Genomic DNA, 14385 nt, shown 5'->3' on the forward strand with positions numbered 1-14385 from the left:
AATACAAAAAATAGCATGACGAACTAGCATAGAGAAATTGAGATAAAAGCCGCTAAAGCAAGATCTATCAAATTTTACATATCTTTGTTTTGAACAAAGTTCTTTAGTTGAAAAATAAACACGGCAAATACAAAACTGAAAGTTAAATTTGCATACAAACGAAGCGGTATTAAAGCCGACGGAGCGGTATTAAAGCAGACACCCGTTGAGCAAAGAAACTGTTTTCACAAAAATAAATCTTTCAAAATATATCTTACTTATTCAACCCCCTAGTAAAATCACGCATAGGAAGCTTATTTCGCTCATCCAAGGATGCAATATGATGCCACTAAGCCAATTAAAAATAAAATGAAAAAACTTAAAAGCCGAATTACGGAAAAAAAGTAAAAAAAACGAACCGAATCGGAGTTGGCAAACTTAAAACCAACCTTAAAAAACAAATATTGAATAAAACGCGTGTCTTAAAGCAAGCGCGTTTAAAATGTCTGACGAAGTGAACATTTGAGAAAATTATTCAGTGATTTTGTTGGACAAGTTGCTTACAAGAATAAGTATATGTTCAGAATTATTAGGGCTTGCTAATCATGAGCATTATCAACGCTTACGTGAAAATTCGAAGTACGATTATAGGAGCAAAAAAAAATTTTAAATATAAATTTTTCATGTTCAAAAAAACTAAACTTGCGCAGAAAATCTTGGAATTCAATTAGCTCCACCAATGAAGCTTTATAAACGCCATTCAGGAAATGCAAAGAAAGCTCAACCTTCAAAAAGAGTGTTACGGATATTAAGCCGACAAAAAATTAAAAATCGGACGATAGTCCGAAAAGCTGAAAATTTCTACTTTGAAAAAAGGCCCCGGCTGGAGTCGTCTTAAGCTAGCGTGTTATCTCTACATCAGATGCGCTCGGTGTATGATTAGTTTTGCAACTAGAAAGAAGCCAAGTAAATCATCTGCGGAATCTTGTGAACTAAACTGTTTTTGAGAAGAATTCTAATATCCGGTTGCAACACCCCAGCTAATCGCAAGGGAAAAAAATGATAGCAAAACTGAATATTCACAAATTAGAATCATCGCGAAGTTTTAACGCCCTCACTAAACTTGTAACGACAGTTGGTGCTCGGAGCACTTGATACCAGGCTGCCAATTGGAAAAGAGAATTTACCAAGAGAAAACGCTTCAATTTTTCAGAAAACTTTCTTGACAAACAAAATCCAGCGCTTTCATTTATTTTGTCATTGTTTTGAAGCTCTTTTGATGTTTCTGAGATATAAGCCACTTGCGATACAAACAAACAAAGCATGCCAAACTAGCAGGCACAAATTGCTACGGAGGCCTCAAAGTCGGAAAAAAAATTTAAATGTCGACAAAAATTGAATCTACCATAGTTCGCTTTGCAGTTAAAAAATCACGCGGTAACAAAACCGACAAATTTTGAGCAGAAACTCATTGAGGCAAAAAATCATGAAAAAACTTGACAACTTAGAAAATTTACCCTTTTATAGTAAAAAAAGATTAACACGTAAGAAACTTGTTTCGGCCATCCAACGGCGCAAAATGCGGCCACTAAGCCTATCAGGCATGAAGCGGAAATACTTTCAATCCCAAAAAAAGACGAATAATATTTCGAATCAGATTTGGTGAAATTAAAAACAACATCAAGAAATATTGAATAGCAGAAATGATCAAAATATATCTGTTCATTGACGAAATGGCAGATTTGAGAAAACGATTGAGTAATTCTGATTGACAAATTGTTTATAAAACAATATTGTTCCAAATTGATTACGCTTGCTAATCACGAGCATAATATTCAAAACTGTTGACATAAATTTTACATAAGTACGAATCTTTCTATTGAAATTTATTTAAAAATATTTTCGAAAAAAAAGGCGATTTTCCTTTTAAAATGTGGCGAAAATTTTCGTCAAAACCTTTATGAAAAAAATTTCATTTATCACACACATAGGATCTACGATAGCTATATAAATAGCGTATGCAAACTAGACTACATAATTTGAAAACTAAACCGACAGAGCTTCTAGATCTAGCATGGTTAGTAACTAGTACCCCGTAGTTACATTTGAATTTTCATGAAATTGGGCATGTCAGCAGCATAGCAACATTACCAGTGGTTCAATTGATTTTGTTAAACTAGTTATTGACCCAAAAAAATCTATACTCCGATTTGATAACGCTTGCTAATCGCAGCATAGACATTTAAAATTAGGACATGGAGACATAAAAAAAAATCTCAAAATTTCAATTATAAAACTTTTAAGCAATGAAAACCAAAATTAGTTAACATAGATCGAAATGAAAATCACAGCAATTAGCAGTGATTCAAAAAAAATTATTGAAAATTTTGATTTGAAAATTTTTCAGAAAACCAAGCTTATTTATGCTTCTAGACTAATCGACCATTCGCAATCGAAAAAAAATCATTTTGTGGGAGGAAAAACTCTACATCAGATGCGCGCGGTGTAAGATTAGTTTTGCAACTAGAATGAAGCCAAGTAAATCATCTGCGGAATCTTGTGAACTAAACTGTTTGTGAGAAGAATTCTAATATCCGGTTGCAACACCCCAGCTTATCGCAAGGGAAAAAAATGATAGCAAAACTGAATATTCACAAAATAGAAACATCACGAAGTTTTAACGCCCTCACTAAACTTGTAACGAGAGTTGATGCTCGGAGCACTTGATACCAGGCTGCCAATTGGAAAAGAGAATTTACCAAGAGAAAACGCTTCAATTTTTCAGAAAACTTTCTTGACAAACAAAATCCAGCGCTTTCATTTATTTTGTCATTGTTTTGAAGCTCTTTTGATGTTTCTGAGATATAAGCCACTTGCGATACAAACAAACAAAGCATGCCAAACTAGCAGGCACAAATTGCTACGGAGGCCTCAAAGTCGGAAAAAAAATTTAAATGTTGACAAAAATTGAATCTACCATACTTCGCTTTGCAGTTAAAAAATCACGCGGTAACAAAACCGACAAATTTTGAGCAGAAACTCATTGAGGCAAAAAAACATGAAAAAACTTGATAACTTAGAAAAATTATCCTTTTATAGAATAAAGATTAACACGTAAGAAACTTGTTTCGGCCATCCAACGGCGCAAAATGCGGCCACTAAGCCTATCAGGCATGAAGCGGAAAAACTTTCAATCCCAAAAAAATAATAATATTTCGAATCAGATTTGGTGAAATTAAATATAAAATCAAGAAATATTGAATAGCAGAAATGATCAAAATATATCTGTTCATTGACGAAATGGCAGATTTGAGAAAACGATTGAGTAATTCTGTTTGACAAATTGTTTATAAAACAATATTGTTCCAAATTGATTAGGCTTGCTAATCACGAGCATAATATTCAAAACTGTTGACATAAATTTTACATAAATACGAATCTTTCTATTGAAATTTATTAAAAAATGTTTTCGAAAAAAAAGGCGATTTGCGATTTTAAAATGTGGCAAAAATTTTCGTCAAAACCTTATGAAAAAAATTTCATTTTACACACACATAGGATCTACGATAGCTATATAATTAGAGTATGCAAACTAGACTACATAATTTAAAAACTAAACCGACAGAGCTTCTAGATCTAGCATGACTAGTAACTAGCACCTCGTAGTTACATTTGAATTTTCATGAAATTGGGCATGTCAGCAGCATAGCAACATCACCAGTGGTTCAATTGATTTTGTTAAACTAGTTATTGACCCAAAAAAATCTATACTCCGATTTGATAACGCTTGCTAATCGCAGCATAGACATTTAAAATTAGGACATGGAGACATAAAAACAATCTCAAAATTTCAATTATAAAATTTTTAAGCAATGAAAACCAAAATTAGTTAACATAGATCGAACAGAAAATCACAGCAATTAGCAGTGATTCAAAAAAAATTAATGAAAATTTTGATTTGAAAATTTTTCAGAAAACCAAGCTTATTTATGCTTCTAGACTAATCGACCATTCGCAATCGAAAAAAAATTCATTTTGTGGGAGGAAAACCTCTACATCAGATGCGCGCGGTGTAAGATTAGTTTTGCAACTAGAATGAAGCCAAGTAAATCATCTGCGGAATCTTGTGAACTAAACTGTTTGTGAGAAGAATTCTAATATCCGGTTGCAACAACCCAGCTTATCGCAAAGGGAAAAAAATGATAGCAAAAATGAATATTCACAAAATAGAAACATCACGAAGTTTTAACGCCCTCACTAAACTTGTAACGAGAGTTGATGCTCGGAGCACTTGATACCAGGCTGCCAATTGGAAAAGAGTATTTACCAAGAGAAAACGCTTCAATTTTTCAGAAAACTTTCTTGACAAACAAAATCCAGCGCTTTCATTTATTTTGTCATTGTTTTGAAGCTCTTTTGATGTTTCTGAGATATAAGCCACTTGCGATACAAACAAACAAAGCACGCCAAACTAGCAGGCACAAATTGCTACGGAAGCCTCAAAGTCGGAAAAAAAATTTAAATGTCGACAAAAATTGAATCTACCATAGTTCGCTTTGCAGTTAAAAAATCACGCGGTAACAAAACCGACAAATTTTGAGCAGAAACTCATTGAGGCAAAAAATCATGAAAAAACTTAACAACTTAGAAAAATTACCCTTTTATAGAATAAAGATTAACACGTAAGAAACTTGTTTCGGCCATCCAACGGCGCAAAATGCGGCCACTAAGCCTATCAGGCATGAAGCGGAAAAACTTTCAATCCCAAAAAAAGACAAATAATATTTCGAATCAGATTTGGTGAAATTAAAAACAACATCAAGAAATATTGAATAGCAGAAATGATCAAAATATATCTGTTCATTGACGAAATGGCAGATTTGAGAAAACGATTGAGTAATTCTGTTTGACAAACTGTTTATAAAACAATATTGTTCCAAATTGATTACGCTTGCTAATCACGAGCATAATATTCAAAACTGTTGACATAAATTTTACATAAATACGAATCTTTCTATTGAAATTTATTAAAAAATGTTTTCGAAAAAAAAGGCGATTTGCGATTTTAAAATGTGGCAAAAATTTTCGTCAAAACCTTATGAAAAAATTTTCATTTTACACACACATAGGATCTACGATAGCTATATAAATAGCGTATGCAAACTAGACTACATAATTTAAAAACTAAACCGACAGAGCTTCTAGATCTAGCATGACTAGTAACTAGCACCCCGTAGTTACATTTGAATTTTCATGAAATTGGGCATGTCAGCAGCATAGCAACATCACCAGTGGTTCAATTGATTTTGTTAAACTAGTTATTGACCCAAAAAAATCTATACTCCGATTTGATAACGCTTGCTAATCGCAGCATAGACATTTAAAATTAGGACATGGAGACAAAAAAACAATCTCAAAATTTCAATTATAAAACTTTTAAGCAATGAAAACCAAAATTAGTTAACATAGATCGAACAGAAAATCACAGCAATTAGCAGTGATTCAAAAAAAATTAATGAAAATTTTGATTTGAAAATTTTTCAGAAAACCAAGCTTATTTATGCTTCTAGACTAATCGAACATTCGCAATCGAAAAATATTCATTTTGTGGGAGGAAAACCTCTACATCAGATGCGCGCGGTGTAAGATCAGTTTTGCAACTAAAATGAAGCCAAGTAAATCATCTGCGGAATCTTGTGAACTAAACTGTTTTTGCGAAGAATTCTAATATCCGGTTGCAACACCCCAGCTTATCGCAAGAGAAAAAATGATAGCAAAAATGAATATTCACACAATAGAAACATCACTAAGTTTTAACGCCCTCACTAAACTTGTAACGAGAGTTGATGCTCGGATCACTTGATACCAGGCTGCCAATTGGAAAAGAGAATTTACCAAGAGAAAACGCTTCAATTTTTCAGAAAACTTTCTTGACAAACAAAATCCAGCGCTTTCATTTATTTTGTCATTGTTTTGAAGCTCTTTTGATGTTTCAGAGATATAAGCCACTTGCGATACAAACAAACAAAGCATGCCAAACTAGCAGGCACAAATTGCTACGGAAGCCTCAAAGTCGGAAAAAAAATTTAAATGTCGACAAAAATTGAATCTACCATAGTTCGCTTTGCAGTTAAAAAATCACGCGGTAACAAAACCGACAAATTTTGAGCAGAAACTCATTGAGGCAAAAAAACATGAAAAAACTTGATAACTTAGAAAAATTATCCTTTTATAGAATAAAGATTAACACGTAAGAAATTTGTTTCGGCCATCCAACGGCGCAAAATGCGGCCACTAAGCCTATCAGGCATGAAGCGGAAAAACTTTCAATCCCAAAAAAATAATAATATTTCGAATCAGATTTGGTGAAATTAAAAATAAAATCAAGAAATATTGAATAGCAGAAATGATCAAAATATATCTGTTCATTGACGAAATGGCAGATTTGAGAAAACGATTGAGTAATTCTGTTTGACAAATTGTTTATAAAACAAAATTGTTCCAAATTGATTACGCTTGCTAATCACGAGCATAATATTCAAAACTGTTGACATAAATTTTACATAAGTACGAATCTTTTTATTGAAATTTATTAAAAAATGTTTTCGAAAAAAAATGCGATTTTCCTTTTAAAATGCGGCGAAAATTTTCGTCAAAACCTATATGAAAAAAATTTCATTTAACACACACATAGGATCTACGATAGCTATATAAATAGCGTATGCAAACTAGACTACAGAATTTGAAAACTAAACCGACAGAGCTTCTAGATCTAATCAACTAGTACCCCGTAGTTACATTTGAATTTTCATGAAATTGGGCATGTCAGCAGCATAGCAACATTACCAGTGGTTCAATTGATTTTGTTAAACTAGTTATTGACCCAAAAAAATCTATACTCCGATTTGATAACGCTTGCTAATCGCAGCATAGACATTTAAAAATAGGACATGGAGACATAAAAACAATCTCAAAATTTCAATTATAAAACTTTTAAGCAATGAAAACCAAAATTAGTTAACATAGATCGAAATGAAAATCACAGCAATTAGCAGTGATTCAAAAAAAAATTATTGAAAATTTTGATTTGAAAATTTTTCAGAAAACCAAGCTTATTTATGCTTCTAGACTAATCGACCAATCGCAATCGAAAAAAATTCATTTTGTGGGAGGAAAACCTCTACATCAGATGCGCGCGGTGTAAGATTAGTTTTGCAACTAGAATGAAGCCAAGTAAATCATCTGCGGAATCTTGTGAACTAAACTGTTTTTGAGAAGAATTCTAATATCCGGTTGCAACACCCCAGCTTATCGCAAGGGAAAAAAATGATAGCAAAACTGAATATTCACAAAATAGAAACATCACGAAGTTTTAACGCCCTCACTAAACTTGTAACGAGAGTTGATGCTCGGAGCACTTGATACCAGGCTGCCAATTGGAAAAGAGAATTTACCAAGAGAAAACGCTTCAATTTTTCAGAAAACTTTCTTGACAAACAAAATCCAGCGCTTTCATTTATTTTGTCATTGTTTTGAAGCTCTTTTGATGTTTCTGAGATATAAGCCACTTGCGATACAAACGAACAAAGCATGCCAAACTAGCAGGCACAAATTGCTACGCAAGCCTCAAAGTCGAAAAAAAAAATTTAAATGTCGACAAAAATTGAATCTACCATAGTTCGCTTTGCAGTTAAAAAATCACGCGGTAACAAAACCGACAAATTTTGAGCAGAAACTCATTGAGGCAAAAAATCATGAAAAAACTTGATAACTTAGAAAAATTATCCTTTTATAGAATAAAGATTAACACGTAAGAAACTTGTTTCGGCCATCCAACGGCGCAAAATGCGGCCACTAAGCCTATCAGGCATGAAGCGGAAAAACTTTCAATCCCAAAAAAAGACAAATAATATTTCGAATCAGATTTGGTGAAACTAAAAATAAAATCAAGAAATATTGATTAGCAAAAATGATCAAAATATATCTGTTCATTGACGAAATGGCAGATTTGAGAAAACGATTGAGTAATTCTGTTTGACAAATTGTTTATAAAACAATCTTGTTCCAAATTGATTACGCTTGCTAATCACGAGCATAATATTCAAAACTGTTGACATAAATTTTACATAAGTACGAATCTTTTTTAAATTTTTTTAAAAAATGTTTTCGAAAAAAAAGGCGAAATTCCTTTTAAATTGTGGCGAACATTTTCGTCAAAAAAACCTATATGAAAAAATTTTATTTAACACACACATAGGATCTACGATAGCTATATAAATAGCGTATGCAAACTAGACTACATAATTTGAAAACTAAACCGACAGAGCTTCTAGATCTAGCATGATTAGTAACTAGTACCCCGTAGTTACATTTGGATTTTCATGAAATTGTGCAAGTCAGCAGCATAGCAGCATCACCAGTGGTTCAATTGATTTTGTTAAACTAGTTATTGACCCGAAAAAATTTATACTCCGATTTGATAACGCTTGCTAATCGCAGCATTGACATTTAAAATTAGGACATGGAGACATAAAAACAATCTCAAAAATTCACTTATAAAACTTTTAAGCAATGAAAACCAAAATTAGTTAACATAGATTGAATAGAAAATCAAAGCAATTAGCAGTGATTCAAAAAAAAATTATTGAAAACTTTGATTTGAAAATTTTTCAGAAAACCAAGCTTATTTATGCTTCTAGACTAATCGACCATCCGCAATCGAATAAAATTCATTTTGTGGGAGGAAAATGTGTCTAGGAAGACAACTGCCGGTGTGAAGTTAGCATTGAAGTAACGGTGAAAAAAGTTTGTCAGAAAAAATGAATTTGCAACCGTAAGGTTTCAACTCCATTGAAGCAGACATAGTTTGTGAAAAAAAATCGCCCTTTCAACGAACCAACAATTGGTGACTGAGCAGATAAATGATAACCCAATGATACTTTTTGACCAAAAAATGGATTATAGCAGATGGCAAAATTAGTTCGTGACCTGAATCGAACTTTTGACCTGTGTCGCCTCAAGCATGGACGTTACTTTAACGCCAAATGGGAAAAATAAGCAGTTTCAACTATTACAGAAGCCCTGCAGATGCGGTAGTTTATGGGAAGAAGGAAAAGTACAGTACCCGGATGAAATACCCTTGCGTATTGCAGTGGTAACTCTAGCCGGTAGGAAATCAAAACTTTCTACGGCGTGCATGATTATTACTGAGCTGCAATAATTAAAGCTAATGAAAGGAACGGAACCAAAAGGGAATGGGAAATGAGTTAATGTAAAAGAAGAGAAACTAGAGCGTTACTCGACCATTTGTAAGCATTGAGCCAAGACATAGTCAACAAGCAGTTGGAAAAGAGTCAATGAACTCAACTAAACCCGAATATAAAAGAAATTGGAAACTCAAATATCAAGTTGAAGCTCATCAAATTACAAGAAAACTTTACGATCAACTCTTTTTTAAAACCAATTCGAGAAAACTGGATCAATGGGTGTTTTTTACGGTGTAAATCCATAAATTAAAATTGACCTTCGAACGTAAAGATCATTCACTTTTTTCGCGCCATTTCTACTTACTTAAGTAGAGAACATAATCTGCCATTCTAATAAATGATAAACTTGAACCTGAAAAAATATCAAAGTCAAACCACTAAAATACAAAATTGAAAAAATAAACGGAGAATATACTACGACTTATATAGGTTTCTTCGGTACATTGATTGACACTTTAAAAATGAACATCAACATATAACACATTAAAATGTCGCATACAGCCAGGCGCATATACATTTCTTTTCAATTAAACGAAGTCTTTTTTAAAATTCTTCACACCTCAAACTTCATTCTCAAACAGCTATTTTCATTTAGAAGCATAAATGAGTTACTGATATTGTTCAAACTTAGTTCTTTAGATTTTCATTCTATTGTTCCTGTAAATATAAACTTCGAAATTTGAGTTGAGAACTAGCACAGAGCTTTCAATTCAAACCACTTTTGATGGCAAGGAACTTCAATTTCAGACGGCTGTGAAGAAAAATCAGATTATTCAAGAAATTCTTCAAGAACTTCGCATGTCTCACTTGAAAAACCATGTTGAATAGTCCGAAAAAATTGAATTTGAATTATTATTTGAATTATTTAGTGAGAAAATATACGTATACAATATTTAACTCATAAGGATCGCAAAGAAAATCAACATTAGAAGGAGCAAAACTACTAGCATCAGGGGAAAACCTTGAATCTTCATACCGCCCTCTAACGTTGATCAAAGGCTATTCAACATAAAATAATAACAAACTTGTTCAAAAAAAGAGATTTTGAATTTTCTTTTATTTCTCAAGTTTATCCCCAAAAATTCTTTAAGCACAAAGTGATATAATTTGCGGATACGTATCAATAAGGCTCAGGATGCAGCGCTTAATGTTCTGATTGCACTTTAAGGCCATTCAATTTTTTTTTTTCAATTTATCCCTCTGCACGCTGATGAAAAATACAAAAACACGTATTTAGCGTCTCCTATCCTATAAATAAGACCAAACGACTTGCCTCAGTTCAATTTTAACGCATTAATACGCCGCTTCCCCGTATTATAAGATCGCAAAGTATCGCAGTTTGAATATCCCAAATTAGCATATTTCAAACCCCGATAACTTTACGAAAAATGATAACAGGTGAAATTTTTTCACATTTCAGCCGCAGACATTTATATGCTTCAAATGGTATTTAAGAAATCCGTCATATACGCAGTTAAATATTGAAAATTGACATTGAGTAAAAAAAACTTTCTTCGGAAGCTGAAAAATATGAGCAAATTGCTTTGTCTCAGCTCAATTTGAAAAACTATGATGGACGAAAAATATAGCGTGTTTACCGGGAAGTCGATGTAAAACTACAAAATAGGAAAATATTTAGACGTAACTGTATTGTTAACGTGTGTGAAAACTGTTTACTGACTACAATTAACTTTCGCTGACTTCAATTAACTTTCGTTCGAGCTTTCTTAAATGCGAATCAATTTTTCACATATCGTAATTGTATAATTTATGCATTTCAAAAATGTTTTATAATATTCCGATTAACGTTTTATAAATCATTTTAAATGAATAATTTGATGTGCAAAAGGATTCTACACTCTTTTTGTATTTTTGGACGTTTATTTGCAAAAAAAATTTAACGTCTTAATTCCGTTTTATTGGAGCCATCTAATTTGCTTGTCATCTAATTTCCTAACCCCGTCGTGTTAACCATCACAAATTAAGATAATGACGTTAAAATAGTCCTTAATTTAAACCACTTAACTTAATTTTTAGCCATGGGTATCATAAGCTCTCAGACTGTTTAATAAACTTGTCAAAAATGCTAGTTACGAAAATTGCCAAGCTACCATGTCAAAAACTGCTAGGTCGACCCGAGCAGAAATATTCCGTCATTTTTTCAAAAGTTGGATATTATAAAAACTAAAAATGTTTAACGTCAAATATTGAATAAAATGTGGCCAATTAGCTTGCCTTAATTCAATGTGAAATTATTTTTTCAGCACTTTGGGAGGGAAACTTTGCATCAAACATGCCGAAAATGATCGATTCAGAGCATACACGATTTTTAGACATGCTTTCTGGAACAACAGAAACTTGTTCTAGATCAAAAAAAAATTCTTGGCAACCGTACTGGGTCAAGAGATATATCGTTTTAAAATATTTTCAGTCGTGATCCGAACAATTTTTGAAAACATTAGAAAACTTGTCCCAAAGTGAATTAACTTTTGTTATATATGAAAATAAGCAATTGAGGTTGAAAATAACTTGATTTTATTTGAATGAAAACTAATTTTGAAAGCTTAAATTAGCGCTTCTGTGACAAAAGACTTTCAAAAATAAAAAAAATGTTGAGCAAAAAACTGATTTTTTTTTTCAATTTTTTGTTCATTCATTTTTTGAAGACACTGTAGTCGTTAATGCCTGATTCGTTTAACTTCTATGCGTTCTTATAGTTCTATTATCACACGACGCAAAAAAAAGACTCATGAGAAAAAATAAATAATAAAATAAAAGTTTCTGAGAATAAGGTCGTAACCGGCATCCTTGGTAATTTTTGGCATTGTACGCGGCTAAAAACACGGAAACATTCGAAAAATAAGTGATTGGCCGGTCGGATTGTTCAGAGTTTCGACTTAAGACGAGCGGTCTTGTTAGGTATAACTTCGCGTAAAATGTATCGCGTTCCACATTTTCGAATTCTGTACACAAGTGCTTCTTCTAGCTTTAGGTAAACGCTATTTAATTAACCCTGTTATATGCTTTTATTGAACAAACATATTTGGTGTTTAACTGTATTTTTTCCTCAGTTTACTAGAATTTCATGTAGGAAGTAAAAACTATTGGTTTAATCAAAATCAATTAACACTTTACTTCCATGTAATTTATAAAACACAATCACAACGTTCATGGTTTTAAACTCATCCATCTCCATCATCACTATTAGAAGAGTCACTGTAGGCTCCTAATGATAACAAAGAACTAGGAGCCACTGAAGAAGGAATTTCACTTGAGGAAGGAATTTGCATCAGTGAACATGCAGGTTTAGCGGCCACTTTGCCATCAGTTATTGCTTTGGAATCCGATTTGCCATTTGCTTCAAAAGATTCTTTACTTTCTACATCCCTAACATCTGTTTCAGGTTTCAAACGAGCATCCGATTTATCCAATTCCTTGTCTATTTGACTAAACTCGACCGGTTTAACAGATATCTCGCATGGTTTAGTGTGATTCGCGACATTGTCCAATTTACAACTTGGCGTCACTTTAATACTCGCATCAGTTTTTTTCGTTTTCACCTTGACAAGTCCACTTAAGGAACTTTTCGATGTTTTACTGGATTGTTTGCTGTCTTTTTTGATCACTTTGCAACTTGGTTCTTCGTCATCTGCAGACAAAATATCCGTGGATGCTTTGCTACACGAAGGGGCACTTAGCAGATTGGGAAGAGCGTCGCAATCGTCCAAGTCAACTTCTGCTTCGTAGATAGATGTGTTTATTCGCTTAATGCGTGTTCCGTCACTCGTTTGCTCATAAAGGGAACTGATAAAAGCTTCGTCGTCTTCCTGAAACACTCAAACTTGTAAAAATACATCGATGAGAGTTTTGAAAAAAAAAAACAATCTATACGCGATTTGCGACAATCCAACCCCTCTCCATTTCCGATAATTTATAGATCGCTTAGATGTGAGCAAGGAAAACCCCAGTAATTATAATTCGACCATGCATCAAAAATGAAAAACATGTGTTGTCAGCGTTACAGTAGAGACTTCAATCAACCTTCCCGCTTCCTCGAGTAATCATCGTTTTTTTTGGCCCGCCACCTGCACATGAAATTACAGCCTACTTTGGATTTACAGACTACGCTGCCAACCTGATAGGACTACTAACCTCCTGCTTGAGTAGAATCTGTGACAACAACTGCTGCTGTTTGGCTAGACTGTTACCTATAAGGTCATTCAAGTCCGTTGTCGCATTGCTGTCCGCCCGCTCTTTCAGCTCCTCCAGGTTTTCCATGATCTCCATCTCTCGTCTCGAGTCCCGGGTTCGATTCTCAAGCACTGCCATAGGGTTGTTAGCCTCTTCAGCCGCGACTTCTTCCTGTTTGCGCTTGTCCTCAGCCGCGATCAACTTGGCAGCTTCGAAATTCCTGCAGAAAACAATGAAACTCTTTGTCTGTTTACGTAAAATTTTGTTCATAAAGTTTGGTTTCTAACATTTTTTCCGGAAGTTTTGAAACAATTCGCTAATTTTTATTACTCTTCAGCCTTATTGCCCACAAAAACAGTAGATTGAAAAACAGCCTGTTTTGACATTGACCGAATCAGTTATTTTGCTCGTCCTAGCTCATTCAATTTTAGAAAGTTAACTGTCTAAAGATAGTTCCAAAGAAAGCAGCATAGCCAAAATGAAAGACCAATAGTAGCGACCGAATAGCGACGTACCTGGTTGCACCTGTCTCGATAGCATAGTCTAGATTCTCGATGTCAGTTTTGAACGATATGTCTCCACAACACATTGGACACCGAATGTAGAATCTGAAGATCTTCAGGCCCAAATAAGTCTCACCCATCGCCGTTTCACGTCTGGCGTTGAACTTCGTGCCCCTGTATATGTAATGTCCACACGTGTTGCATCGCATGTTGAATGGAGCCATGACTCGCTGCACCCATTGCGCGTTTCGCTCCCTTTTCAGTCTCGGGATTCTTCTGTAGTCGTAGTCGGGCGGGTAGTATTTGTTCAGCACTTTTCGTTCAGTCATCACTCAATCTAAAAATTCAGAAGAAATTGAGATGCTTAAAATTCAAAAATGACATTTGTTTTCCCATTTTGACCTAATTGGAACCATTTAGCTGTCGGTAAAAATTAGAAGAACACA

The 14385-nt window shown here is 33.7% G+C and overlaps 1 protein-coding gene across 1 annotated transcript; it reads right to left on the bottom strand.

The window, feature by feature from the left end:
- Nucleotides 1-12360: 12360 nt before the first annotated feature.
- On the bottom strand, nt 12361-14273 carry LOC134854613 (splicing factor YJU2-like). The gene is made up of 3 exons (XM_063870954.1): nt 13952-14273; nt 13398-13656; nt 12361-13072 (listed from the first exon to the last, which is right to left on the bottom strand). Exons 1-3 carry the CDS (start codon nt 14266-14268, stop codon nt 12428-12430), a joined length of 1221 nt encoding a protein of 406 aa, XP_063727024.1. The 5' UTR covers nt 14269-14273; the 3' UTR covers nt 12361-12427.
- Between the last annotated feature and the right edge of the window lie 112 nt (nt 14274-14385).

Source organism: Symsagittifera roscoffensis, chromosome 1 (genome assembly GCF_963678635.1).
Source record: "Symsagittifera roscoffensis chromosome 1, txSymRosc1.1, whole genome shotgun sequence".
NCBI classification, from domain to species: domain Eukaryota; kingdom Metazoa; phylum Xenacoelomorpha; order Acoela; family Convolutidae; genus Symsagittifera; species Symsagittifera roscoffensis.

What these genes read in the sequence shown, in the direction of transcription:
- LOC134854613 (XM_063870954.1), bottom strand. Translation starts at nt 14,268, where the DNA reads ATGACTGAACGAAAAGTGCTGAACAAATACTACCCGCCCGACTACGAC. An exon ending in ATCGAGACAGGTGCAACCAG is followed by an intron (nt 13,657 to 13,951) that starts GTACGTCGCTAT and finishes TGTTTTCTGCAG; the next exon opens with GAATTTCGAAGCTGCCAAGT. An exon ending in AGATTCTACTCAAGCAGGAG is followed by an intron (nt 13,073 to 13,397) that starts GTTAGTAGTCCT and finishes TGAGTGTTTCAG; the next exon opens with GAAGACGACGAAGCTTTTAT.